Below are 27222 nucleotides of genomic sequence, written 5' to 3'. Positions count from 1 at the left end.
CTGGAAGATCCCCTGCGAAGGGCCAAGGAGTCTTCCTAACCAGGCCCCCAAGACACATGTCCTTGCTCGGGAAGTCCCTGCTCAAGGGTCGGCTACTGAATGGGGACAGAAGCTCCCAAGCTCTGCAGACGCAGGGCCCACCATGCTTGTGCGACTTGCAGGGGGCCGGGGCCTGGGCCGTGCGTGCTTCGGGGGGGCACACACATGCAGTCGCCTGCCCTGCTCTTGGGGGGTGGCTGGAGGGTCCTGCTCACCGCTGGGGGCCTGGGCCGCCGGTGCCCACTGCCTCTGAGGAAGGCTGTGCTCGGGCCGGGAGCCGCAGCCGCGGCCCGTCCGCTGGAGGCAGGCCTCCTCAAATCGCAGCTTGTGGTGTGGCCGCACAAACTGGTAGAAGCCTGTGGGGAGGGGCGTCTGGGCCTGCGGGCTCCACCGTGCCGAGCCGGCCAGCCAGCCCCACCTCCTCTCGGGAGCAGGGACCACCGTGGACCCTGGTGCCCACCCCCTCCAACGGCTGCGGCACTGCCCCTCCCCCCAATGGGTGACCGCAGCAGGCCAGGGCACCTTGGAGCAGGCTGTGCTTCTTGGGGTCCTCAGCAAAGAGGGGGCCGAGGCAGGCCAGCAAAGCCTCCACGTCGTCGGAGCCCTTGTAGTCCTGCAGGGCCCTGGTGAAGGTGTCGAAGCTGGCCTGGCTCAGCGCCTGCTTCACGGCCACCATGAACAGCTTGGCCCTGCCCGCCTGCGTACCGGCGGCCGGCCCCTCCTGCTCAACACAGGACCAGATGCCCCATCAGCCGGGGCCACCGTGCTTCCCCGAGAGGTAGCTGCTGCTGCAGAGGACAACTGCCGGGAAGGAGGCCCTAGTCCCGAGGCACGGCTGCGCTGGGCTGGGAGGGAGGGGGCGCGGCGGCTTCAGCTTAAGACAGCCATGCCCCTCTGGGAGCAGAGGCGGCCAAGTGCAGATCTGTTCGCCCTGGGCTGGGGGCTCCCGGCCCTCTGCCAAGTCCCCTGCGCCCACGCAGCAGGCGGCCCTGGCTCAAGGGGCAGTCAGCTCACAGGAAGGGTACTTCTTGACATCCCCACGCCTCCTCTCTGCTGCACATCTCAGGCCCGCACACTGGACCCTCAGCAGGGAAGCCCAGAAAGCAGACGGGAGAGGTCCAGGCTCCCCAGTCTCCATCCAGCTTGGCCGGATGCCAAGGCCCCTGGCACCCTGCCCACTTCCCGACAGCAACAGCCCCCCCAGCCCCGCCCAGTTCTTCCCAGAAGCTGAGGGACATGGACAAAGATGAGTGGTTCATGGGGCTTTCCAGAGCTTTCCTGGCTCGAATTAGCTCAGGGGCCCCTCAGCGCTTTCCTCTGAGGCTGGCTGAGAAGCAGGCCCTCCCCACAGCTGGGCACGTTAGCGCCCACACATGAGCACTGACTGGGGGAGCTGCTCTGGCTGCAGGCCCCACACCGAACCTGACTTCTGTCTGGCTGGACCCTGGCGTACCATCCATAAAGTGCTCTCCCGGAAAAGCAAAACTAGACGCGAGGCCCAAAGCTAACCCCAAGTGTGCAGGACTCAAAAGCATGGAGGAGCCACCCCAGGTTGAAAAGACACTGTGGGGCCTGCGGAAGGCGAAGAGGTCAGGCAGGGCAATGCTGCACAGCTGGGGCGCAGGCTGCTGCTGAGAGGCTCTCACAGTAAGAAGTTAAAATGGAAGAGAGACCCGGAACCTGTGCGGGGCAGGGCCCAGACACAGAGTGGCACAGATGCGGGAGGCAGCAGAGACCACGCCTGAGCCCAGGGGGCGGAAGGAGGTCCTGGGAGTGGTCAGAACAGGCTCATCCACGAAGACAAGACGCTCAAAAGATGCTCACTTAAACGTTCCAGCCAAACAGAGGTGGGGATGGCGCAGGCCTCGGACTGCCGAGGGCACGGGGCCACGCTGCCCCCCGGGAGGCAGCAAGGGGGCCCTGCCTCAGACCCGGCCCCCCACCTCACACTCCCCGGTCAGCACCGGGCGCCACGCAGCCTGGGGCTCCTGCCCCACCCCACCCCCATATGCGTGTGGGTGGTTTACGTACCTGGTGGCCACCGACTACCCTGATCTTCCTCCGCCCTGCTCTCTGCTCCTGGGCACGCCTCTTCTCACGTGGGAGGGACACGGTGGAGAGACCTTGTGCCTGAGGGTGACACACTGTGGTCCTGGCCGTGCCCTCCAAGCCCCCAAAGCCCCGTGACACTGCCAGGGCCCACAGCTGGGGAGACGGGCCCTCTCCCGAGGCAGCACCACTGGCCCCCTCGTGGCCCGCAGCGCCGGCAGCCAGCTGTCACGGTGCCTGGGGGGCTCGGACGGCACTGGCTGTTGCAGCTGGGCTTGCCCCAGGGCCCAGGGAGCGGGACAGGGAAGGGCAGGGATGCGCCCAGGGGCAAGCCCGGGCAGGGAGCTATGGGCTTCAGTGCGAAGGCTCCAGGGGAGGAGCTGTGCCCCCCACAGCTCGGGATCCCAGAAAGGGCTGGCCTCTGGTGCAGGAGGAGCCGGACACTGACTGGCCCGTGTCAACTCCCGCAAAGCCCGCAGTGGGGGTAGGGGGAGCCCCAGCTGAGGGCCCGGGGCAAGGCAGGCACACAGCACGGCCAGGTGGCAGAGCCCGGGCGGTCTGCCTGTCTGGACACCCCGCACCTCCTCCTCCTCCCCAGGGGAGGCCTTGTCCCCAGGTTCCCCGGCCAGCTGCTCGCTGTGCTCGAGGGCGGCCAGCAGTCCCACAGGCCTCCGCCGGGTGAGGCCCGACTCCTGCCCATACTCCACACACAGGCTGCTCTCGGCGTTCCTGGTGGCTGGCGATCCTGCGGGAGCACAGGCATCAGCAGCAGAGCCCAGGGGACGGGAGGGGGCGGCTCAAGCCAGGTTGTCCCCCCCGCCCCCGCAACGCTCGGGCTCAGCCAGGCACTCTGGTCATCAGGCCAGGTGTGCCACCAGCTGGCTGGAAGCGGCCCCAAGGCCCCGCCCTGCAGGGCCCCCAACCGGCCCTGCCACCCCAGCACACGCACCTGAGGGTCTGCGCCTCAGGCTGGGGACGTGCACGTCCGGACTCCTGGCTTTCCTGGTGGAGAGGGGGCCAGGCGACACAGCCACCATGACAGCACCTCCTCCCTCAGCCCGACTCGGGGCAGCAGCCAGGGGGGCCAGCACGGGCATCTGCACAGGACGGGGGGTTGGGGGTCCTGCACAGACCCTTCCCCTGGGTAGGGCATGAGGACACAGCCGGCTGGCCATTAGGAACTCACAGTTTTCTGAGCAACACGGAAGAACTGGGCCACATCCCGAATGACGGGGCCAAAGCTGTCATACACCTTGACGTGGGGGCGCACCCAGGAAGGCAGCTGGGCTCTGGCGTCTGCATGGGTGAACCTGGCAGGGGGTGGCTGTCAGCTTGGGAGCCCCACCCAGCCCACAGCCCAGAGCCCAGGGCCCAGGCCCAGGCCCAGGCCCAGCACCCAGCTGGTGCCCGAGAGGCCGCGGGGCAGGGGTTTTGTGCGAGCCATGCAAAGCCGCACCTGTGGTCACACAAGAAGACAGCCCCGTAGTCCTGGCGATGCCGGATCACCCGTCCGATGGCCTGGTTCACGGCCCTGGATGCCTGCTGCCGGTACCACTCGTGCCCAGAGAGGAGCTGTTGGGAGGGGGCTCGGTCATGGGGGCTCCAGCCCTTCCCGTCCGCCCCCACACAAGCCCGTGGCCCCTCACCTGGCCTCCAGGCCCACCACGGCCCTTCAACTCGTCCAGGAACTGCATCTTGAGGACAACCCGCGGGTCCATCCGTGGAGGGTACGGCAGGCCCGTGACAATCACACCTCGGCCGTTCATGTCCGCGAAGTCCAGGCCCTCGCTGGCCTGGGGAGCAGTGGGCACTCTTTTCCCCCGTTTGCCACGCCCAGACCCTCAGAGGCACACGCATCCACGTACGGGTGGGGACAGGGAAGCCTCCCACCCCGGGCTGGGCCCTCCGTGGGAGTCACAGCCCCCAGGGCCTCTCACGTTCACAGAACTCCCGCCGTCCTTGCCACCTGCAGCCCGAGAGGGGCGCTCACTCCCAGGGACCCACTGCTTGTCGACTGCCCAGTGAGGGACAGTAGGGCTCCGCCCTCCTAACGCAAACTTGCTGGACTTGGGGCTCCGGGGAGGGGGTCGGGCTGGCCCATCCCACCATGTCGCAGCCCCCAGGTCCCAAGCTGAGAGCTTCCCCCCAGCACAGGCACCAGACAGGGGCTGTGAGTGTGGGACCCAGACCCTCGTGAGCCTCACCTTTCCCCGGCACACGGCCAGGAAAGAGGCCCCGCTAGACCCAGGGGAGGCGACTCGCGTACAGTAGGCGTCCACCACCTGGAAGGAGAGACTGGTCAGCCCCTTCCTTCTGTGGGAGTGAGACCTCAGGTCTCATCCTCTGAGATGAACGGCTATCTGGCTGGAAGGTGGGCCAGCAGGATTCTAGGAGCTTCCTCACGGCATGGGTTCCCAGGCTGACCCAGAGCCTGCTCAGTGTTTCCCAGAAAGCACGGGGACCCCGGGGCTCGGGGGGGCAGGGGAAGGTGGAGCCTTGCTTCAGTGTCGGCCCCTCAGACACAAGGGCCTGGGGCCAGACAGGTCAGGTCCACGTGAGCCCCTGGTTGGGGACAGTGGCCAGCCGGGGCAGCCATGAGGGGCAGTGGAGCCCCGAGAGCTCAGACCTCTGAGAAGCCACCTTTGCTCCTCGGCTCCACGAACACAGGCTTCAGGGCCTCCAGCTTCCTGGCGAAGTCATGGGCCTGTGAGAAGAGAGGGGGAAAGGGACTCCTGTCGTGTCAGGTCTCAGACCTCAGACAAAGGCCCGTGCCCTGGCCCTGCCAGACCCTTGGCTGCTTGGGGCTCCCCTCCCCACCTGGGACACACAGAAGGGGGACGCACCCGCCAGAACTCCAGGCTCTTCTCCATGACGGGGTAGGAAGGGAAGAAGACCAGGAGCCCATGGGGGACCACGCGGGCGATGTTGCCTAGAAGGGCCGGGGCTGTGCTCAGCAGGACGGGGTGTTCACAGAGGCTGCCAGTGGTTCCCACCAGGGAAAGCAGGCATGGCAGGGATCCCCAGACACCCGGGAACGGGGTGGGAGCCCAAGACGGAGCTCAGGGCTTCCCACGGGCACTCACCTAGCGCCTTACCCAGGGAGGACAAGCATGCATCAGAAAACCTGCACAAAGCCGAGAGCCCACAGTCACAAGGGTCCGGGCACGTGGCACACAGCCAGCCCACCTCCTCACCCGCCAGGCCCCCTACCGTTTGTCAAAGGCAGAGCTCAGCTGGGCTCCATCGGGGCCTTTGGGGACAATCCCCACCCAGATCTGCTGTTTGTCGATGACGTGCGGGTTCTCTAGGCAGACGGGGAAAGGGCTGCGGGCGGCAGGGCAGCTCCTGTGAGCTCTTGAACCCCCGGATCCTCAAGCCGGGGTTGGCCTTGGCACCCCCACCCCCACAGGGCGTGGGGCAGCCCTTACATCTGCATCTCCAGGGCAAAGGAGGACACGGGAGCCAGTGTGCCGCTGGTGAGGATGACGGTGCGGACGCCCTGGCGGACCAGCTCTCGCATGCTGTGGCCGGGACTGAAGCACCAGTAGCTCAGTACCTTCCCTAGGGGGACGAGCGTGAGGCTGGGCTAGACACGTGAGGCCTGCCACAGGGGCAGCCCGCCACAGGCGGCCGCTGGGCCCTGCACCCCACATGCACAAGTCTGAGCAAGGGGGGGCCTGCCTGGGCCTTGATCTGAGTGTCTGGGCTGGGGCCCTCCTTCCTCCCTCAGACGTCCCGGGAGTGTAAGCAGATCCAGAGCGGGCCCCCGGGGGCAGACACCGGGGTCCCCTCCAGAAAGGACAGCCAACCCCAACCCAGACCTGCACAGAGCCTGACATGTGGCCGAGGGCACACAGAGCAGGCATGGTGGCTGCCACTACGGGCCCCAGGCCAAAGGGCACAACGGGAAGGAAGCAGAACCCACCTCTGCTCACAAAAGGGGCAGCAGGAACCCACATTCCCCCAGAGGCAGGAGCCAGCAGGGACATCACCATCAACAAGGTTCACAGGGAGCCTGCCTCCTACTGGCCCCCACCTGGCTCTGGAAGCTTAGGACATTACAACAGAACATGCAGAAAGACTTTAAACAGAAGTCCTAAGTCCGGGCTAGCTCACGGGTCAGCAGGGATGTTTCCAGTAAGGAACAAACCACTTTCTGGGGCCAGAAAAGCCTTTTCCACCTTCGGGTCGGGATCAGCCCTGTGACAGGGAGGGCCGTGGGGGCTGGGAACTGTCCCGTCTCCGTGCAAGGCCTGGGGACAGGGCCGGCCCTCCCTGCGCTCACCCACATCCTAACTTCTCGGTAAGGTCAGCAACGGACCAACTTCCCACAGACACCCAACCCAGGGAGCGGCTATTTCTGAGAACTCAACATGCTCTCTGAGGTACACAGGACACGGGGAGCACCACGCCCCACTTGCCCTTGGTACCGCACACCCCGCCTATGTCAGCGTCCCATGGGGAGAGCATGCAGACACGGAGGGGAGGCCTCGGGCGCTGGCGCGAACCGCTTCCTGTGACCTCCCAACATGTGAGGGGGGCACTGGCCTCCCCGCCGCTCACGGAAGCTACTTCCTGCTGAGAGGCCCGGTGACCTGCCAAGGTCACACTGTGAGCCTCCCCACTTGGTGCCGGCCTTGTCCAGGTCCCAGCCCTGCTTTTCCTGTGGAAGGGCATGGCTCTAAGAGGACCTGTGGCTGGCAAGTCTGGAAGGGGTGTGCTGGTGGGGCTGGGGGCTGGGCCCGGAACACGGGCAGGCAGGGCCGGGCCAACCGGCCACGCTGAGGAGTGGCCAGGCAGGAGCACATCTGACCTTAGGACCCTCTGCCCCACGTGTGTCCCGCAAGCCCCACTCGAAACGCCAAGGTGCAATGGGTGCTGAACTCTGCCCGGGGTGGCCAGGACACTTGCCAGGGCTGGGTGCCACGGGGCCACACACCTTGGCCAGGAGAGGCCAGCTTCACACCAAAAGCCACAGGAAGCCTGGCACAGACCCCATCCTCCTGCGTCACAAGCGTCCCCGGCTCTAAGACATGCAGAAGCCGGTGAGACCAGCAACACGGACAGAGTGCGATGCGGGGCTAGGCCTGACCTCACTGGGGGGCAACAGAGCCGGCACCAAAGGAAGCTGGGTGGCCATCAGACAGCAGGCCTCTCAGACGTGGTCTGGGGCCTAAGCCCGCCCCACCGTTCTGCTCAGCGGGGCGGCGTTCAAGCAAGCACACTTGTGCTGACGTGAGCGTTGGAGCAGGGCACCTGGGGAGGGCACAGCAGTTGCCTTCCTGTGGGCGGACCTCTTGTGGAAGAGTCCCCGGCGGGGCGGGCGACCTGACTGTACCCTAGCTCGGCGACGCCCAGCAGGTGACTCCGGGTAGGCTCCGGGCCATCAGCCTGCTCTGAGGTCTGTCCCCAAGGGTTCTGGCAGGCGGTGAGCTGGGAGGTCACCTGGAGCAGGCTGCACTCAGGGCAGGGGGCCTGGAAACCCGCAGCGGGACATGGGGTTGCGCTGAGTGTGTTCCTGCCCCGCCAGGCACCGTACCTTGCTTTCTGGCTGCCGTGGTGTTCCAGGCATCTGACCGCTGAGCCTTCCTCTGGTGACCGGCATCAGGGTGGATATGGACCTGGAGGAGCAGGATGGACAATGGTACCCCGAGACCTGGGCCAGGAATCTTATGTCCTGGGGGCAGCCCCCACCTTGTAGGACTGAGACCCCCACCCAGAGCTCCCTGCCCAGGAGGCAGCGCCTACCTTGTAGGACTGAGAGACCCCAAGCCCCACGGTGGAACTGGGCGTGCCCTCAGCAGGGTCTGCACTGAACACAATCTGGAAAGCAGACGTGAGAGACAATGTCAGCAGGATGCGGTGGAGGCCACCACTCCTGCCGGGCCACCCCCACACACGGGAGACATGCTCAGGGTGCGGTCGTCCCCTGCCCCAGGTCTGAGCTGACAGCAACCCCAGCAGGGGACTGCAGGCTGAGGGGCGGGGGCTCACACCTGTCTGTCCCCTCCCATGGAAGGCCACACTGTGCCGCAGACAGAGCCATCCCTGCAGGCGCCCACCCCCAGCAGCCGATCCACATGCTCTCACAGGGCGCAGGCCTGGCGCAGTCAGGGAGCCAGGGGAAGGACCCAGTTCACCCCCAGAAGTAAAAGGATAAAAGTGATCCCTAACTCAAGTAACCAGAGCTGCACTCTCGGCCAAGGCAACGAGCTGAGAAAAAGCAACAATCGGGGATTCCTGGCCTGGGGAAGAACGCACGAGTGCTGCATGTTACAAACACCATCGTGCTCTACTTAGAATCCCGACAAAACCAGCTGACAAACTTTTAGAGCTAAGAAGAAAATTGAGTAAAATAGCACCACAGGAGACCAAAAGAAAAATCAGGAGGGGGTGTCCATCCTGCCTGATGCCCGGGCCCGCGGTGGGGCCGTACCAGCAGCTCTGAGGACCACTGGCTTCCTGTCGGGGCCAGCTCAGCAGGTGAGCAGGTCCTACGTCATCCCGCACGCCCACCCTGCCCCTCCCGCAGCCTGCCTCCTGCAGTCTCCAGTCTGGGTCAGCTGCAGACCCCCTTTCTCACACTACCTTGAGGGATCTGAACTTGGAGAGGGGCAAGGCTCTTCAGCCCAGCTGGGATCTCATGGTGCAGCCCCTCGTGTATTCACCACAGGCTGCCTGTCTGGCCAGCCCACTGACCCACTGAGGTCCCAAGGCTGGCCCAGTGCACCCACCTTCCCACAGGAGCCAGCTGTGGGATGAGCAACCCCCCAATCACACTCCCTCCAGCTGGAAGGGACACAGCAGAGTAAGAAGCAGGCCCACAGGCAGCACCAGGTAGGCAGGGACACTGAGTCATCTGCGAGGCCCGCTTAGAGCAGGTGCCAAAGGAAATTCCAAACCAATGGGGTGAGGGGTGCTTGGGCTCCAGCGAGTCTGTGAGAAACGATCCTGCCCCATAAACAGGGACTCTGGGGAGGGGAGGGGGCTGCATAGGACTGGGAATGAGGGCCAGGGGCTGCAGGGCTGCCTTGGAGCAGGGCACCTGGGGAGGGCACAGCAGTTGCGGCCCAGGGCCCCTCATCTGCAGGGACTCTGAGAACAGTGGGGAGCATGGGCGGAGAGCAGCTCAGAGGGAAGGGCCTGCCTGGCAGGAGCCGCAGACAGGGCCCAGGGTGCCGGAGGCCCGACAGTCACAAGGGGCCGTAGCTCCAGGCAGCGGCGGTCTGGGGCACCTGCTGTCCCCTCACAGAAGTGCTGGGAGGACGGCAAGGCAGAGCCCGGCACCTTCGGGACAACGCCTGTCCACACTTCACACTCGAGGACAGTGCTGGTGGGGCCTCGGCGGGTCTGTGGGACGCGCGCCGGGCTCTCCCTGGGCTGCCAGGTCACCCCTCCTGCCGCCCCCCTGCAGACCTCCCACCGGGGTGCACAGACACAGGGCAGCTGCACCACAAACAAGGCTGGACACGGACCCAGGGCCCTCCAGCCCTCGGAGCCCTCACACAGCGAGGGGCACCCTGAGTGCTGGGGCCGCCCCGGCCTGGCCACGCGGCAAGAGCACGAGTGCCCGGAGGCAGTCTCTCGCACCGCAGAGCACAGGGGGCTCCTGTGCCTTGGCTTCATCGGGGACCTCTGGCCGCTGAGAGTCCTCTTCAGAAAGGCCTAGCAAGGCGAGAGAGGGCCCTCAGCAGCCGGCCCGGCAGCCACCCAACCAAGGGAAACAGAGCCTGGCTCGTCCACTTGAACTGAGAAAATGGCTCAGCTGGACCCGAGGACGGCTGGACACAGGTCAGCACACTGGGGGCGGGAAGTGGCCATGTCCACAGACCCTGAGGTGTGTCCTGACCCCACCGGTTGCCTGGCCAGGGAAACTGAGGGTTTGCATGGGGCAGGAGGGGCTCAGCAAGCCCTGGGGGCTGCCCCCCACCCCAAAGTGGATCCCAGAGGACATGCTGACCATGCCTGCCAACTCTGAACGCCAGCCCCATGGGTCCGACCTGGGCTCATAGGCATTGCCCAAATGCATTCACCCTAAAAGTCTGAATACCTCTCTGGGTGGGCTGGCCCAGGGACCAGATATGGGGTTGGGAAGACAGAGTCTATGCCCGTTCATTCTCTGACAGGCTCATGCTTTGACTTTCCTCTGAAAAACTGATTTAAGAAATAACTTGAGAAAAGATGAGGGCAGACGGTGAGGCGGCAGCCACTAAGCCTGTCTGAAAACCAGGGGACTCTGCCAGGCCCTCATCCCACCCGGCCCTTGAGCACCTGCCCTGGACAAGACTGACCAGAGCAGCCGAACATGGCCCTCTCCCCCAAGGCCTGGCAGTGTGCCTTCAGGGCAAGAGGAAACGCGCTGCAGGGGCCGTTGATTCGAAGCACGTGGTGTGGGTGCCTTGGTCTTGCCCCAAGTCTGGAATCAGTAACAACTCCAGGATAAGAATGCACCCCTTCACTTCCATCATGAAAAAAGATGCCCAGTCTTTGCCACAAGCCCATCCCTACCTGGATGATGTCCGAGAGCTTCTGCAAGCCCGCTGTGTTGGTGAACAGCCCCGTACCTGTGGGAACAGCAGACACTGGTCATCCCACGCCCCCACCAGGGGAGGCACCAGACCCTCCACCCTCAGGGGCCTCGAGCAAGCTCGGCCTCAACCCAGTGTTGGTGTGGAGCATGCCCTTGGGGGTCAGCAGGATGAGAAAAGAGGCTCTGTGGTCAGTAAGCCTGGGACTGCCAGGCCAAACCCAGGGCCCAGGAGCACAGCAAGGCTGGTCATCTGAGATGAGAACGAGACCCCAACCAGCAGAAGTGGGCCCACAGTGCAGCCTCAGGGTAGAAACAGGATGCACAGGGGGGCTCAGGAGAGAGGCTGGTGGGACCCGCGGCTCACGGACCCACCAGGTCCCTCACCGCTCTTCCTTTAAAGGGGCTGACCAGGAAACAGTAAAGCTGGGCTGTGCTTTACAAAACACAGGCCCGTCCAACGGCACTGATGCCCCCCCCCCCGATGTCGCAGTCAGAAAGGGAGCTCTGGGGGTGACATTCCCGCCTGGGGCTGTGGCAGGCTACAGCCCTGAGTCAAGGCCCAGTGTGGGACTCACGTCCTGCCAGGTGCTGGATGATCTGGTCCAGGGAGTCGAGGATGCAGCCTTTGGTCTGAAACGTTATCTGGGCCTCAGCAAACAGCTCGAAGATGTAGCTGTGAAGGAAAGAGGCTCAGGCAGGGCGCCAGGCTGTGCTCAGGGAGCTGCTGACAGCCAGGGCCTTTGACGTTCCCTTCCCTCAGACACTCTGGAGGACAAACCCAGAGGTGAGAGAGGCCTGTGCCCTCAGGAGCCCTGAGCGCCGGGAAAAGGCAAGGCCCCCAAGGGCAGCTCTGGGAGGCAGGGGAGTCCTGCCGTCTTGGGCCTCGGAGGCGTGGGCAGGGCTGGTCAAGGAGCCTGGCTCATCTGGGAAGCAAGTGGGAGCCCTGTGAGGCTCTGAGCACAGCGCAGCAGACGGGCTCAGGAAGAAGAAAAGCAGCAGTGCTCCAGCACATTCTAGAACATTCCACACCTCCAGAACCTGAGCCTGGATCCCAGCACAGCCACTGGCTGTGCCCTGAGGAAAGCTACAACCAGCCCCAGGCCATGACCCCTTGTCTGCCTCTGGGAAATAAACCCAGCTGCCCTGTGCCCTGGTCAGAGCCGTCCGGGCCTGCAGAGGCAGGAAGGGGCGGCTGGTGGGAAGATGCATGAAGAAGCAAGCGTCTCACTCTGAAGGGCCGGGCCTGCATACACAGTAGTCCCAAGACTCCCAAGACGACCTAGTGCACAGACGGCAGCCCCTCCTGGGCCTCCAAAACCCAAAGAGACACAGGCGTGGGGGCAGGGCAGATGGACCAGTGGAAGGAGAGCCTGGCACACCCACTGTCCTTTACCTCCCTGGCTTGGTGACACCGCTGTGGTCCCCAGGCAGCTCAACAGCATCGATGGCCCCCTCCAGGCGAAGCAGGATCACTGCGGGGCAAGGGATGGTCAGGTGTTGCCCGCCCAGCCACGAGCAGTGGGGGAGGGCCGCACTTACTCTTGAGCTTTGCGATGTCTTCCAGCTCCATGTGCAGCCCTGGGGGAGCAGCAAATGCATGGTCACGGTCTATTTCTACCCACTGCGTCCCTAAGAGCCAGGACTCGGGCTGGATTCCTGCCTGTCCCCCAAGTAAACGTGACCACAGACAAGTAAACAAGGCTCTGAGATCCCTACAACCCGAACGTGGGCCGGCAGCAGCAGTTCGAGCTCAGGGACACTGCTCATGCACGTGCATGCACTCCCTGGCCCTGCTCACCGGAGACCCAGGACAATGACTGAGCCAGCAAGAGAGGGTCCCCGTGCCCGCATGGTGGGCCTTGAGGGACCATCTCCCAAGAGAAGAAACCAGGGTTCCTTGGAGACATGGCTGATGCCAGGTGTGGGGCAGGAAGTGCGTGAGTGAGTGAGGAATATCCTGACTCCCCATCAGCGCCTGGCAGGGCCACCGGAACAGCTGAAGAGGGGATCCTTGAGTTCAATGACAATGAGGCTTACAACGGACTGAGATCATCGTCTGCGTTTATACATTAGTACTACTGATGACGTTAAAAACTACTCTTCTTCTGAGGGGGACAAGGGATCGATCACAAGTCAGGAATAAATTCTAATTCCCAAATTGGAAAATTGGGAAAAAGTCAAGCATCTATCCTGCTTTTCCTTTTTTTTTTTTTTTTTTTTAAGATTTTATTTATTTATTTGAGACAGAGAGAATGAGAGAGAGCATGAGAGGGAGGAGGGTCAGAGGGAGAAGCAGACTCCCTGCCAAGCAGGGAGCCCGATGCGGGACTCGATCCCGGGACTCCAAGATCATGACCCGAGCCGAAGGCAGTCGCTTAACCAACTGAGCCACCCAGGCGCCCTATCCTGCTTTTCCTAAGAATGGTATCACCAAGCAACCGCTGAGGCGCAGAGCCTCTTTATAAAACTTTCCTCCCAGTAAACTGAACAACACAGTTGGCACATCACCCTCTCTCCATCCCCCCAGCACAGAGCACGATGACATTCCCGTGGACACAGTGAGAACCAGCCCCAGCATGCCTCCCGATGGGAAGACACACCACGGCTCGAGCCTGGCACATGAGGAGAGGCCTCAGGAGAAGCCACGCCGTCTGCGGTCTTCTGCTATGGTGGCCCACACCCTCGCCAACACTGGTCCCTGCCCCTCGGCTGGCACCCACTGTCCCACTGGGTTTTCAGGGCTGCCCCCCCGGCGGCTCGCACTCACGCCTCCATGTGCATGCTGACCACTGGGACGTCTATTCTAAAGAAGCGTCTCTTCCTATCTTTTGCCCATTTTTAATTGGGTTGTCTTTTCCCAGAGTGGTAAGAGTTTCTTTTTTCTTTTCCTTTTTTTTTTTTAAAGATTTTATTTATTTGAGAGAGAGAATGAAAAACAGAGAGCATGAGAGGGAGAAGGGTCAGAGGGAGAAGCAGCCTCCCCACTGAGCAGGGAGCCCGATGCGGGACTCGAGCCCGGGACTCCAGGATCATGACCTGAGCCGAAGGCAGTCGCTTAACTGACTGAGCCACCCAGGCGCCCGGTAAGAGTTTCTTATGTGTTTTGGATACATCCCGTATCAGACACATGATCCACGAGGAATCCCTGCCGTCCTCTGGGCCGTCCCTCTGCCTCCTGACCGCGCCCGCCCTCGGAAGCCCACGGCTTTTTGACAAGGGCTGGTTTCTTCCTTTTCTCCTCTGTGCTTGTTAGCTGGCGGCATTTCTTCTTTTCTCTGTTTTTATTTCTTCATTTAAGTCATCTCCACCCCCACCACGGGGCTCAAACTCACGGCCCAAGAACACGACCAGCCGGCCAGACGCCCCCGTCAGCGTCACCTGTGAGGCCACCGCCCCGTGCACAGCCAGGGAGAGCGACGCCGCGGTGAGCGAGCCCCTTCCCAACAGGACCAGGTGGGGAGGGGGGCAAACAGGATGCCGTGAAAAACCCCGACGCAGATGGCTCGCCCGGGGCCCAGGCAACACCGACAGTCCGGCCACGGGGTCGGCAGCTGGACACGTGGCAGGGTCTGAGGAGAAAGTGCTGCACGTGTGCTCTTGCTCCCAAATCCCAGAGCCCCAGGGAACCCGTGGGAAAGGCAGACACCTCCCAATTAAGGCACATCCCACAAAAGGCCTTACTGGGCCTCCTCCAAACTGTGAAGGTTACCAAGAACAGGGGAAGTGTGAGAAACTCAGACCAGAGCAGGCTGAGGAGTGGTGGCTACTGCCCTGGGGTTTCCTGGGACAGAACAAGGACATCACATGAAAACAAAGGGTATCAGCCACTTTACACCCATTAGGACGGCCATTTCCAAAACAAAATACACGTTCTTTAAACTGAAAAAAATGTTTCATTCCACTTCTGAGAGAAAAGCAAATGAAAACCACACTGAGAGGCGTTTCCATCTATGAGACTGGCACACGATAAAAAGCCTAAGGTCACACTCTGTTGGCAAGGCTGTGCCCCCGCCACGTGGGGCCCGAGGTTCAAGAGCACAGCAGCATGCTTCCCTGCCGACCAGCAGCCCCGATTCCTGGAACTGACCCTGAGGTGCGTCCGCCCCAGGTCATTCATAGAGCTCTGCTTGTAATTATAGAATGCTGGAGACGACCCAAATGCTGTGCAAACGGACACAGGACGTCCACCGGAGGGAGGCAGGCAGCCGAGGGGAAGGCAGGCTTCTGTGCAGGGAGGCCTTTGCAGGGCGCACGAGGAATGAACCCAGCGGGGCAAACGCGCATCTACGAGGAACACGACCCCGTGTGCAGCCAAGAAGAATGAACAAAATATGCCTGTGTCTGCTCCTTCTGGGAGGGAATAAAGCCAAGCAAAAATAAACCAGAAACTAGCAAGATGCTTCTCTTGAGTACCTTGACGTCCAGAACCACAGTCACGTTTCAAACACCCGAGAACAACCCAAGTAATAAAATCAACGAGAAGAAACACGGAAGAAGAAATGACCCTAAAATGACAACGAAGCCACAGTGGAGGGCGGGGGAGGGGAGGAGGGACGACCAAGGACTCCCCAGCACAGTCTCCTGACCAGCGTTCAGACGAACGACAGGAAGGGAACCAGCACTCAGCTCTGGGAGGCAGGCTTCCTTCAGCACGGGTGGGTGAGCTGCCCTCAAACAGCTGCCTGAGTCTTCCAGGGCCAAACCAGGACGGGAGACCCTGAGGAAAGTGGGAGCCGGTATCCTCACCAGCACAGAAGGACGGAAACCCTGATGAGGTTGGGCAGTGAGCGAGAGCGAGACGCGTGGTGCTGGACAGAGCGGGAGTGCACGCAGGAGCCGCGACCCTGCACAAGCAGGTAGTTCTCTCCCGTGCTGTGCAGATGAGCAAGCCCGCTCCCGATTGGTTCAGAAATGAGAGGCATCGAGAGGTAAGACTCATCGCTTTGCAAACATTATAGCAATCACTAACTCAGGGACGAATCATTCACGGATGCCACAGACTGCTTAGGAATTAACAAACGGAAGAACAGTAACTTCACAGCAGAAAAATCTGGCAGTCATCACGTAACGGAGTGATCAAAGTTGGTATCCCCAACAATGCAGGGCCACTCCACACTGAGCAGGGAGCCCGATGTGGGGCTCAATCCCGGCACCCTGGGATCATGGCCTGACACGAAGGCAGCTGTTTAACCGACTGAGCCACCCAGGCACCCTTGGTTTTCATTTTTATACAATAAAGTCTATATCGGAGGGCGCCTGGGTTGGCTGGGCGACTGCCTTTGGCTCAGGTCATGATCCTGGAGTCCCAGGATCGAGTCCCGCATCGGGCTCCCTGCTCGGCAGGGAGTCTGCTTCTCCCTCTGACCCTCCCCCACGTCATGCTCTCTCTCTCTCATTCTCTCTCTCTCAAATAAATAAATAAAAATCTTTAAAAAAATAAAAAAACAAACAAAAAAATAAAGTCTATATCGTTTCGGAAAGTATGAAAAGGTCTTTAGAAAATTCTGAATAGTTGGGTGGTACCTCCTTCCTGGTCTGTGAGGCCCCAAGAAAACTCTTCAAGAAGTTCATATTGTCCCCATATGATGACCTGAAAGAGGGGCCCTGGGAAGACACAGGCCTCCAGGACCCCCGAGAACACCTTGCAACCTGTCTCTCCTTTCCCACCCGTAAGCTCACCTGAGTTGGCAGAGTCTGCACTGAACTCCACGTGGAGCCCGTCCTGCTGTGCTGCCTTGGTCTGCTCCTCCAGAACCTGGTCTATGACATCCAGTCCAGAAGCCAAGTCATGCGGAGTCAGGTCAAAGGACGCCGTCTCCTCGCACATCTTCTCCTGGGAGCCCAAGCACACCAGGCTACAGCCAAACGGGGGCAAGGACTCGGGGATCCAGGAAGCCAAGGTGGGGGTAGGGATGCAGGGTACAGGAAGCCCCATCCCATGGTCTCTAAGGCCAGGTCACAAACTGGTCCAGAGACAGCCAAACCACCACACCAATGTCCGAAATTTCATAACTGGAAAATTTCCCATTAGAATATAGATTTCTGGAGGCGCCTGGCTAGCTCAGTCGGAAAAGCATGCGACTCTTGATCTCAGGGTCGTCAGTCCGAGCCCCAAGTTGGGTATAAGATTACTAAAAAAAATAAACTTTTAATAGATTCCTGGCTTTTCTCAAAAGTCCGATCTGGCCCACTGGCCCTATCATCCCCCATGGCAACAAGTGCCTGGGACCCAGTGGGAGCTGGAGGGTGGCTGCTGCTGACCCAGGACACTAGGCTCCAGAGCACCCAAGGGGCCTTCCTGCCCTGCCCTGCTCAAGGCCAGCCATTCCTGGAAACACAGCGCCCTGAGCAGAGGCCATAGCAATGGTGAGGCAGGGCCGAGGTGACAGGGAGGGGCCGGCTGTGGTCACTAGGGGGCAAGCATCAGGTCAGGCGGCCACCAAGGGACAAAGAGAACGAGACCGAGGGGGGCTGTGAGGGTTTTGGGTGGAAACGGGGAACAGGGCCAGCCAGTGTAGCTTACCCAGGGCTTGGACAGAAAGGTCTGCACTGCTCTCTGCAGGGGCGCAGGGGAGGGGAGGCATGGCGGAAAGGCCACCTGGACACTCACCACATTGTGAGCTTCGTCGAAAATCACAACTGTCCCCTTCAGGTCAATGCCGTGTGCCCGGCGACTCTGCAGCAAGAGGGGAAGGATGCAGGGCTGGAGCCAAGAGGCAGGCAGGGGAAGCCCCCCCAGTGCCATGGCCACCTGGCTCTACGCACCGACCACCGAGCTGGACGTCAGATGCCCCTTCCGGCGACGCTCACACAGCCCCAGGGAGCAGGTGTGTGACCCCACACCATGCATACCACACAGCCATGGGATGCAGGAGGCCCAAAGCAGGGCTCGGCCTAGGGTTGACTTGGGGAGGGCGATTTCTAGTATTTCTTTGCTTCGACTGCATTTGAGGTTCAGTTTTCATAAAATAAAGTGCCCATTTTAACGTGCAGTTGGGTCTTGACAGATGTGAGCTCTGTGTCGCCAGCTCCCAGAAAAGGAGACAAGACCTGCTCCCCTCCCCCCACCCGTGACCTCTGACCTGCTCCTAGTGAGGTCTAGGCTGTCCTGGAAACTGAGCTGGGCAGCCCAGCTCGTCTGTCCCGCCGGCGGGCAGCGCGTTCCGAGACCCACAGGCGTCACTGGCGCGCGGCTGCAGCTCACCCTCTTCAGGGCTTGTGGCGCCATTTCAGGGACAGCCACCCGCCCGCAGCCGGCAAGGCTCCGGACCCAGCTCCTTCACTCGGGTGGGCTTCCAGAGAGGCGCACCGCCCCACACGTCACCAGCAGAGGCTGAGCTGCACCCTCAACGGACGCTGGTCCCCGGAATCCTTTACTTCTGGACATGCTGGTGGGAACGCAGCGTCACCCCCTGTGGTTTTAACCTGCGTTTTCTCCAGACTAGTGGTGCTGCACGTCCTCCACGCACGGGCTGACCTGGCCGCCCCAGCTACCTTGCTCTGGGACGGCTGGTCGAGTTACGAAGACGCCGCACGGACTCAGGCACAGGCCTTTGAAAGACAAATGTACCACGAAAACTCTCTCCCTTTGTGACTTGTGGTCATTTTCTTCATTTTCCACTCTTTTTAAGAGTCAAATCACGTGAAATCATGGTGAAATCACGGTGAACTCCGACATACTGGTTTTTCTCTGTGGCTGGTGCGTGGTGTGTCTGAGCTAAGAAAGCTCGGCCTGCCCTCCCTGCTCTGTCCTGGGGGAGCTTTATGTCTCCAGCTTTTACATTCCGGGTTATGCCATGTGAAGTAACAGCTGAGATTCGTTCTCTTCCAAATAGATATCCAACGATTCCAGCATCAGTTTTTAGGGAAAAAAGCCCCAAACCTTTCCTTTTCCCGCTGAAATACCTAGGCACGTTTGTTGAAAACCAACTGCCACACGTGTGGGTGGGTCTTGGCCGCACTCTCGTGCGACCCCGGCCAGCAGCTCGGTCTGCCCTCTGCAGCCAGTCCTGGAGCCCTCCCACTCTGTCCTCCATCAAAACTGCCTCGCCCCCTTCCATCTTTTGCATCTCCAGGTCAGTTTTAGAATCGCCTTATCAGGGACAACATACCTGTTCTGGGGTGGGGCCCAGGCCCGGGCAGCCGGGTTGAGAGATCACGTACAACCACTCCACAAACCCCCACTCTCTGTGCCAGCTCAGAGCCACCCTTGCCTGCTCCGGCCACTCGCTCACTCCGTGGCCCCATGGCCCTGAGGCCCCGTGGCCCTGAAGGCTGTCGCTCCTCAGAGACTTCCCTGCCCCACGGCACCGACTCCCCCCTCCGCGCTCCTTTCCCCTCGCCGCTGAACTCTACCGACGCATGCGCTTGCTCCTAACTGCCCAGCCCACGGTAGTGCTGAATGGATGAACGACCTGGACGGCGGGTCGTCCACTGTTACCGTGACATGAAGGACAAGTCGCTGCACATGTGGGGTGTGCAAAGACGGGTGTACACATGCATCCCAAGACACGACTGTGAGGGAGGGCAGGCGCACACTCTTGGGGCTGCCTCACAATGCCCAGCTGGGAAGAGAGGAGCTGAGCCGCCAGACAAGGCCAGGGGCTGGCCCTGGACACAGCCATGGGGTCTCCTCAGTCCACGAGCCCACCCGCTCCCAGAGAGCTCAGAACGACAAGACCCACGGCCCCACGCTGGCCACAACTGTGCCCAGACCAGTGAGGGAGGCCGAGTCCTCACACCATGCGTGCTGCTCTGAGGGTCTAATTCAGGAACTGAACGACAAAGGCTCTGACTGCCCCTTACAAACCCAGGGACGCCCCTTGATACCAGCAATCATCAGCTCCGTGGACTGAGACCTCACCTTGGCGTCCAACAAGTAGTTGTAAGGCATGAAGATGATGTCAGCCTGCTGCTTCAGGTTCCGAGAAAGGTAGTAGGGGCACAGTCTGTGGAGAGGAGGCACTCGTCAGAGCCAGGAGGGAGGCCCAGGCCCCCGGCGGGGCTCCGCTGGCTGAGGCCCTGGGGCCAGGCGGGACGCCAGGCCCTCTGACGGGCAAGCAAGAGGAAGCAGCCTCGTGCTGCATGGGGGCTCAGATGGGAGCCGGGGCCTGGGGACCAGGGGAGGGCTCACTGCATTACGGTTCACGCCCCCACTTTTCAACCATGGGAGATCACCTATTTAAAAATCTACATAAACAAAAAACCCCAGTCCTATTCCTGGGTAGAGGAATGTGGCAATCAGAAAGAAAATGCTCAGTCCTGTCTTGGCCCAACTCGAAGCCCTGAAGCCGTGAGAGGTCGACACAAAGGTCAGAAAAGCGTGTTCTGTGGAAACCAGCCGAGTGGAGGTCAGCACTATGCCCGCTGGCTGCTGGAAGCCAAAGCAAGTCCGTCAGGAGGCCAGGGCTGCCTGTCAGCAGAGTGGTCACCTTGGGAGGCAGGGGAGGCTTCCCTGCTTCCCCCGTATTCAAAACCACTTCTGTTTTCACACCAAACAGCCGTTAGTTTTACGATTAGTCAAGGTAGCAAAGCAAAGGAAGTGGGGTGCCTGGCTTCATCGTGGCAGAAGCTGTCCTAGAAGGACACGGCCGGCTCCTGCCTGGCCGCAGGGTCTTACCCGTGCTTATTCCCACTTCTGACCAGGTCCTCGATGTCCAGGATCGGGGTAGCCAGCTCCTGCTGCAGGCTCTTCTCTGGGGATAATGAGGCCCAATGAGTCCCCGCAGACCCCTAGAGGGATGCCCAGGCAGTGACTCTCCCTCCGGGCAGGACTAGGACACCCAACCACCTGGGGACTCACCAGACAGAATTCCTGCCCTTTGAGTCTGAGTGACCTTGGAAGGACCCCAAACCTGAACTAATCCTCAGGGAGCCCTGCTCTATACCTCAGGAGGTGTCTGCTGGCCTGAGACTGAGCATTAACAGGACTGGAGGGGGGTGCGCAGCCCCTCAGCACGTCTCTACCATCCCAGGTGTCCTCAAGGCCGTGCCCTGGAAGCATCTGTCCTACAATTAGGCTTCAGTCTGGCAGCAAGTGGCTTTTTCTCTTCACTTCCCCCCAGATGTCAACGGCACAGGAGCACAGATCTGAGGCAGGGCACATGGGAGAGGTGGGGGGCCCCGAGGCAGAACCCACCTGATGCCTGACAGACCCAGGGCCCCTGCCTCATGATGGCAGCCCCCGAGAAGCACCACTCCCTGCTAGCTGCCCAGGTGGCCCAGGGCAGAAAGGTGCTCAAGAAGGGGCACAGGCCCTCCTAGGGCCCCGGGAACCCCCTGAGGAGCTGCTTTAAACCCAGCCACTCAGGAGCCCATGCCCAGGCTGGCAGGACCAGGGCTCTCCTCGAACACACACCCTAGGGCCCCAGGGCAGCCTCCTGTGGAAACAGGCTCTTGGCTCCGGCCCCACGGTGGCAGGTACCAGGCCCAGGCCTTCACTGCAGAGCCCAGAACACACCTTGGCCGTGACTGAACCCAGAATGCCCCCAGGGACCGCAGGGAGAAGAGGAACTGTGAGCTCAGCAGTAACATAGCAGCCGATCCACGGTGGGCAGGGAGCCTGGAGCTCAGCAACCTTCCTGGAGGGGCGGGGGCAACAGGAAGGGGCAGCGGAGGCTGGAGGCGGGTGGGGACCCCAGTGTGGAGATGCTGCAAGTACTGCGCACATAGAGGCCAGGCAGCACTCTGGCTCTGCACCTCCCTCCTTCCTCCCACACATGCCTCTCCTCCTCCTGGACCCCTTCCGGGGCCCCTGCTCACTCTCCCCGAGGGCTGGGCAGCTGCTGCCGAGGCCCCACACATCCATGGCACGGGGGCAGAGGAGGCTAAGACACAGCAAAGATGTGCAGCGCACCTCTGACAGGACATGCGGCGAGAGCCAGAGCAAAGCAGGGAGGCTGGGGACGGGGAAGACCGATGCGGCCTGGAGCCAGCAGGACAGCCGCAGCAGCACCCTCACCTTGCCACACGGGGCCTGGGGCAGTTGGGGGGGGTCTGCAGCACCGGGGGCCAGCACACACCTGCCCCAGCATCACCTCCACTGTGGGCTGAGAGTGCCCCTCAGCTCCCACTCCTCCTCTGGAATCCCGGCTCCTCCCTGGCCCATCACCCACCAGGTAAGGTAAGAGATGCTGCAGGTGAGGGCGGTGCAGGTGAGGGGACGGTGCAGGTGAGGGACAGTGCAAGTGAACAGCAGTGCAGGTAAGGGCTGGAAAGCAGAGAGCTGAAACACAAACAGCTGTGGAAAGGTGGCTGGAGCAGTTCCTACCAGGTGTTGCTCAAAGGCTCTGGTATGGGGTGAGCAGGACACCTGCAACCCACCCCTCTGCCAGGAATGTGGACAGAGGCGGCCACAATGGGGTAAAAAAGAGAGGACTGCATTGAGCATCACGGGCGTGACCCCAAGGCCCATACGAAAGCAGGACTGAGGTGGGATGGCTGTGAGCAGGTAGACAAAGCAAAGGGGGGAAAACGCCTCAGAGCCACCCCGAGACCCACGGGCCTAACACAGAGCAAGCAGAGCAAGTCAGTCAGCAGTCTCCGGACCAGAGCAAGAGCCAACACCAGGCCACGGGGCTGGCAGCTGCCCTCGTGCAGGGCCACTGCAGGCCAGGCTGGTGCCCAATGCTTCCCATGTACCCTTTACTGCTGTTCTGAGGGTTCTTGGTGCCACCAGACCAAACCACACAGCCAACAAGGTGGTGAGGAGTGAGCTCCAGGGACAGGGCACAGGGAGGCCTATGACTGGGAGGTGAGGGAGCCCCAGCCCAAGCCTCTGAGAGCAAGCACTGCCCTGGCATGCCGGGCACCCCAAACCGCAGCACTAGTGTCCTGTGAGTGCCCCAGGGCCTCTGTCACTCCTGTGCCAGGATCTGCGTCCCAACCCTGAGGCAAGAAAGAGGGAACCCCGACCCCACTGAAGCGCAACTCCCCCAAGCCACAGAGCCGTAGCTGCGATAGGAAACTAGAGACCACAGCCCAGAGAAGCGCCCCTGCCATCGCTTCTGGCTCCAGGAGTCCTTGACAGATGTGAGGGGCAGCCGCACGGTGGAAAAGCAAAGACCCGACAGATCTGGAGGCAAGGGCACCAGGGCCAGCCCTCCACTCTGGGCCTAAGGAAAGTAAGCAGCAAGAATCAAGGGCCATGGGCACCTATGGTCACACACATCAAGCCACACTAGGGCCAGCTGTTGTCATGACCCTGGGCTGGTCACTTCAGCCACCTCTGGGAGAGGTTGTCCTCCCCACAGCACCAAAGGCTGGCGCACTCCCCAGACTCAGGGAGAGCCACACCCACGCTGTGCCCTATCGCAGCCCAAGGACACACAGCAAAATCAGTAAAAGGAAAAGCCTGCGGAGGAGTCTGGGAGACCAGGCCCGGCTTCCAGAACCCCTCCCCAGGCTAATTGCCCCAGAACGAGCTGAGGCCACATGAGAAATGGTGTCTCCCGGGAAGCTCGCCAGAGGCCCAGCGCCCAGGGCTTCTGCTGGGGGCCAGTCACGTAAGCACCCCTGGCTGGCCAGCGCCCGAATTCCAGACTCCCGGGGGAAGGAGCTGCTCGGCGTCAACCACGTTGTTTCCACAAACAGTTTAGGCCCAGGGAGCCCCTCCTCTCAGGGGACGGTGAATCCCTGAAATCCAAGCTCCCAGACAGTGGCAAGGCCAGCCTGGGTCCTTCTGAGAGAGCAGCCTTTCCTGCCTGGCATATGAGCCTTTCTGCACACAATCCAGTACAGGTCCACAGTCAGGAGACGGTGCCCAACACCACCTCACCTCACCACCTCACCTAGCTAAACCGATGGGGCCACTCTGGAGCCCCAAAGGGGAGAGCCAGCAGGCTACGAGGCCTAAGAGGCAGCACATGCTCCAAGCCCACCTGGCTGTATGCTGACCAACTGGCAGGAGTGGCTTCTACGGATCCTCTCTTACCTTCTACATTGTTGTAGAAATGACAGGAACGACTTGCTACCTTCTTTCGGCACAAATGAATCTGGGAGAAAAAGAAGCAGCCCCAGCTCGCACAATGGTCATGAAAGGGCAGAGCGCTGAGCCGGCCAGTGGACACGCTGCAGATGGTGCTGCCCAGCATGGGGAGACTGAGTCCTGTTCCAGCCCTGCCCCCACCAGCTCTTCACTGGGCTGTCCCCTGGGGGTAGAGGCAAGAGCTCTGACAGAACCACAGAAGATGGGGCACGTGCCCCAGAAACCCACCTGCATATGGTTACTCTCCTGCTTCTTCACCTCGGGGTGAATACACAGCTGTTCCCGGGAGCCCAGCACACATACCCTAGGCCTGGCAGAAGAGAGAACCATGGGGTCCAAGAACCAGAGAGCAATAGCCCCAGTGCCATCCAGCAGCATAAGCATGGGCTGTGTGGAGCCCACGAGGAGCACCGGGAGACTTGGCTCACATGTGCACCCAGGTAGCCAGAGGGAGTGGCCATGGCCAGAATGGGCCCTGGGCTTGGGAGGCGCTTTCTCTACTGCATGGCCCAGCGTGAATAAGGAGAGGAGGCAGGGGAAACAGGCAGATGGGAGGAGACCCCGCTAACTCCACGCCCCCTACATCGCCTTCCAGGAGCTCAGGGTGCTAAGCCGAGGTTGGCACATCAACTGGGAGCTGCTTTCTGAGAAGCAATGGGCAGCAGAAACAGCCTGGCCTCACCGCAGTCCTGCACACTGGAGCAGACAGTGTGGGTCTCTGGGATCCAGAGCGGGGTCCGGGCAGAACACTACCATCAACCACCTTGCCAAGGCCAAACCCCCTTAACTCAGAGGCAGGGCTGAGCAGCGCCTGACCTACCGATAGGAGGTGTTCCGAAGCTCGCTGATGACCTGAGTGAGCTGTGAGTGGGTCCTGGAGGCATAAATGATCTTCGGGATGTCCGTGTAGCAAGCTGCCCAGGCACAAGGAAGCAGAACAGGTCATAGCTCCAGGAGATGATGTTCTGGTGTGCTGAGCCTCACCAGCCCACTCTATCCCTTCGCTACCTCTCTGTGGAGACCCCAGAGGAGCGGAAAGGAGCCTCACCGGTGGTGTCTCCATCTGAAGCGGCAAGTCCCCAGGATGACAAGGTGCGATCGGGGAAAAGCTCCCCTTGGGCCCTCTCGGCAATCTTGCGGGCAGAGATGGTGTCGCGGAGGTGCTCCCGCCAGGCCAGCGTGGTGCAGAGGAGGCACAAGGTCTTTCCCGTGCCAGTGGGGCTCTCCAGGAGGCCGTTTACTTTCTGAGTGGGGTCAGGAACAAGGTCATGGGGAAGCAGGAGAAGGGTACTGCAGAGCACACAGCCCACCGGCCAGGGGACAGTTCTGCTCAGGCAGAGCCCACCCACAGGCGGCAAAGGCCTGAGGAACAGTGGGTAATCTGCCAGTGCTTCCACTCTCAAACCAGAAGCTATGTGTTAATTCAGCCCTCATTAGCAAACAATTCGCAGAGCATCACTCAGAACTCAACAGTACTTTTCAGCCTAATGTAAACAGTAAGACGTCTAATTAGACACCAACTCGCCAAACAGAACTTTGTTCCGTAACTTTGGATGCAGATGTTTTATACTGAGGAGAACCTGGTGAGCTACATACATCTCAGATGGGAGCCTGAGCAGCAAACCTGGGGAGACACATAAGCAAATCGGCAAAACTGTGCTCCCAGTTCCCAGGAATGGGCGCCAGGCTCCTCCCTGTAGGAGTCTAGTCTGCGCCCACAACAGGAGCCAGGACCCCAGCTGCAGAATCGGCGCTCAGGGGCTGCGAGCTTGAGCAGGGTACAAAAGAACATGCTAAGAAAGTCAGCAGAAAGCTACCTGCCCCCTTCTGCCTTCCTGCACACCCCTGAGATTTAAAGACCTTCCAAAATGATGAGGCACTGACTATCCCTCCATGTGGAAATACTTCTTCCAGATCCTCAAATGGCTGACTGCTCCCCCACACCGGGCCTCAGCTCAAGCGCCACCTCCTCAGGGAGGCCCTCAAGGTGCTCCCAAGCCTATGACCTAACGACTCTCCTTCGGAGCAGGAACTGTCTTTTTCTACTTGTCTACTGTCTCTCCTAGAACACCGGCCCCATTCAGGACGGAGTCCTGTGTCCAAGAGGAGGCCTGCTACCCAGCAGGGCGCAGCAGGCGTGAACGGAAGGTCCAAGTCCGTTACATCAGGCCTTGGTGGAAGCTCTGCCCACGCTGACCCGCTCCCAGGACAGCCGCCGTACCTTCTGCAGACACTCCAGGACCTTGCTCATGTACTCCTCCTGGCATGGGTATGGCTGGAAAGGGAAATCCACTGTCACACCATCCAGAGCTATCTTGGGCATGCTGGCCTCTTCTCGGGCGGGCACAGAGGTTGGCTGAGACGCAGGCTGTGTGAGTGCGTGAGACAAAACGCCCTCCGGACATCTCGGGATCTCAGCCGCTGCAGGGGAGTGCTGCCAGCCGGCGGCGCGGGCACATGCCAGCGTCCTCCACGGGGAGCCCTGCAGCACGGAGACCGGGGCAACAAGACCGTCTGCAGCCGGCCCCTCGGGCACACCCCTTCACCCGTCCGGCAGCCCGGCTCGCGCCCCAGGCCCGAAGGCAAGTCTGCGGGACCTACGAGAGGAGCCGAGCAGGAAGAACGCACGCGTGCGCCCCGCCTCGCTCTCTGGCCCCCAGCGGCTCCACCGGGCTCGGGAGAGGCGGCTGCGCTCACACAAGTAGCAGGAGCCCGAACCGCGCACAGCAGCAGTTCGCTGACCTGCACGGCAGCCTGGGAGGCCAGGCCCCCGGCCGGGTCACGAGGACAACGCGTCGCCGGGAGACCCCCGCCCCGCCGGGACCCCCCCCCCGCCCCGCCGGGCGCGGGGCCCCGCCCACGCGCACAGGAAAACCACCGGCCCCAGAATGCAGCGCGGCAGAGAGACCGGCGCGCGGGCCCGGGGCGGCGCGGGGCCTGCCGGGAGCTGCAGTGTCGGGAGGGCCAGGTCCCGAATCTCTGCGACTCACGACTCGCTTTTCTCCGCGGACAGCCTTCCGTCGCCGGGGGTCCCCAAGAATCTGCCCCGGTTTAGCCAAGGCACCGCCACCGCGTCTGCGCCGCCCTCAGCCGGTTCGGACTTCGCGGGCGTCACTGACCGCGCTGCACTTCCGCTCCCAATTCCGGTCCGCCGCGCGTGGTTCCCGGCGGAAACCGTTCCGCAGCATAGGGGTCCGCGCACTCGGTTCCGGGCCCCACCCTGCCCCTTCGGTCGACCCTGAGCCTGGAGAACGGCACCTCCACCGGCCGCGGGCAGAAACCTGGGGTTCGAGCCGTCTCCTCCCTCGATGCCGTGCCCGCCAGAGCCTCCATCCCACCACCCGTCCCTGGGCCAAGTCACCTGGATGGCCCGGACAATTGCACACACCTTCGGATTGGTTTCCCGTGATTCCGAATGGCTGCCCAGGCGCCTTGCTCCCCAGTGTCCCGGCACCTAGCACCAGCTGGCAGTCAAAAGTGGGGTCTGGGGCCTGCACAACTCTTTAGGGGGTAGATACTTGTCTAGCCGACTCCAGCATGTTCCAGAAGGCCGACAGAGACGGCCCACAGCCGGCTGGCAACGCCGACCCCAGGGCTTCTCATGGGCTCTATTTAATGC

At 61.6% G+C, this 27222-nt stretch overlaps 1 protein-coding gene across 1 annotated transcript in view; it reads right to left on the bottom strand.

Annotated features, from left to right (window-relative positions):
* RTEL1 (regulator of telomere elongation helicase 1) overlaps positions 1-25959 on the bottom strand; it is a 29929-nt gene extending 3970 nt beyond the window's left edge. Inside the window, 29 exon segments of the mRNA XM_054510192.2 lie at positions 255-395; positions 562-760; positions 2071-2169; positions 2670-2833; positions 3038-3185; positions 3275-3398; positions 3545-3660; positions 3735-3881; positions 4293-4370; positions 4715-4792; positions 4932-5017; positions 5172-5212; positions 5299-5412; positions 5517-5649; positions 7628-7709; positions 7837-7911; positions 10597-10652; positions 11194-11291; positions 12012-12090; positions 12158-12196; positions 16298-16451; positions 17229-17294; positions 19482-19566; positions 20238-20313; positions 23550-23610; positions 23832-23913; positions 24424-24517; positions 24652-24847; positions 25825-25959. Coding sequence (XP_054366167.2) covers positions 255-395; positions 562-760; positions 2071-2169; positions 2670-2833; positions 3038-3185; positions 3275-3398; positions 3545-3660; positions 3735-3881; positions 4293-4370; positions 4715-4792; positions 4932-5017; positions 5172-5212; positions 5299-5412; positions 5517-5649; positions 7628-7709; positions 7837-7911; positions 10597-10652; positions 11194-11291; positions 12012-12090; positions 12158-12196; positions 16298-16451; positions 17229-17294; positions 19482-19566; positions 20238-20313; positions 23550-23610; positions 23832-23913; positions 24424-24517; positions 24652-24847; positions 25825-25926 — 3013 coding nt within the window. The 5' untranslated portion in view covers positions 25927-25959.
* Between the last annotated feature and the right edge of the window lie 1263 nt (positions 25960-27222).

The sequence above is a fragment of the Mirounga angustirostris genome, unplaced genomic scaffold (assembly GCF_029215605.1).
Source record: "Mirounga angustirostris isolate CCGP_5_RB_7025 unplaced genomic scaffold, mMirAng1.0.hap1 SCAF_10, whole genome shotgun sequence".
NCBI lineage: Eukaryota > Metazoa > Chordata > Mammalia > Carnivora > Phocidae > Mirounga > Mirounga angustirostris.
The sequence above is the reverse complement of the archived record's forward strand: the minus strand, read 5'-3'. Positions and strand labels throughout refer to the sequence as shown.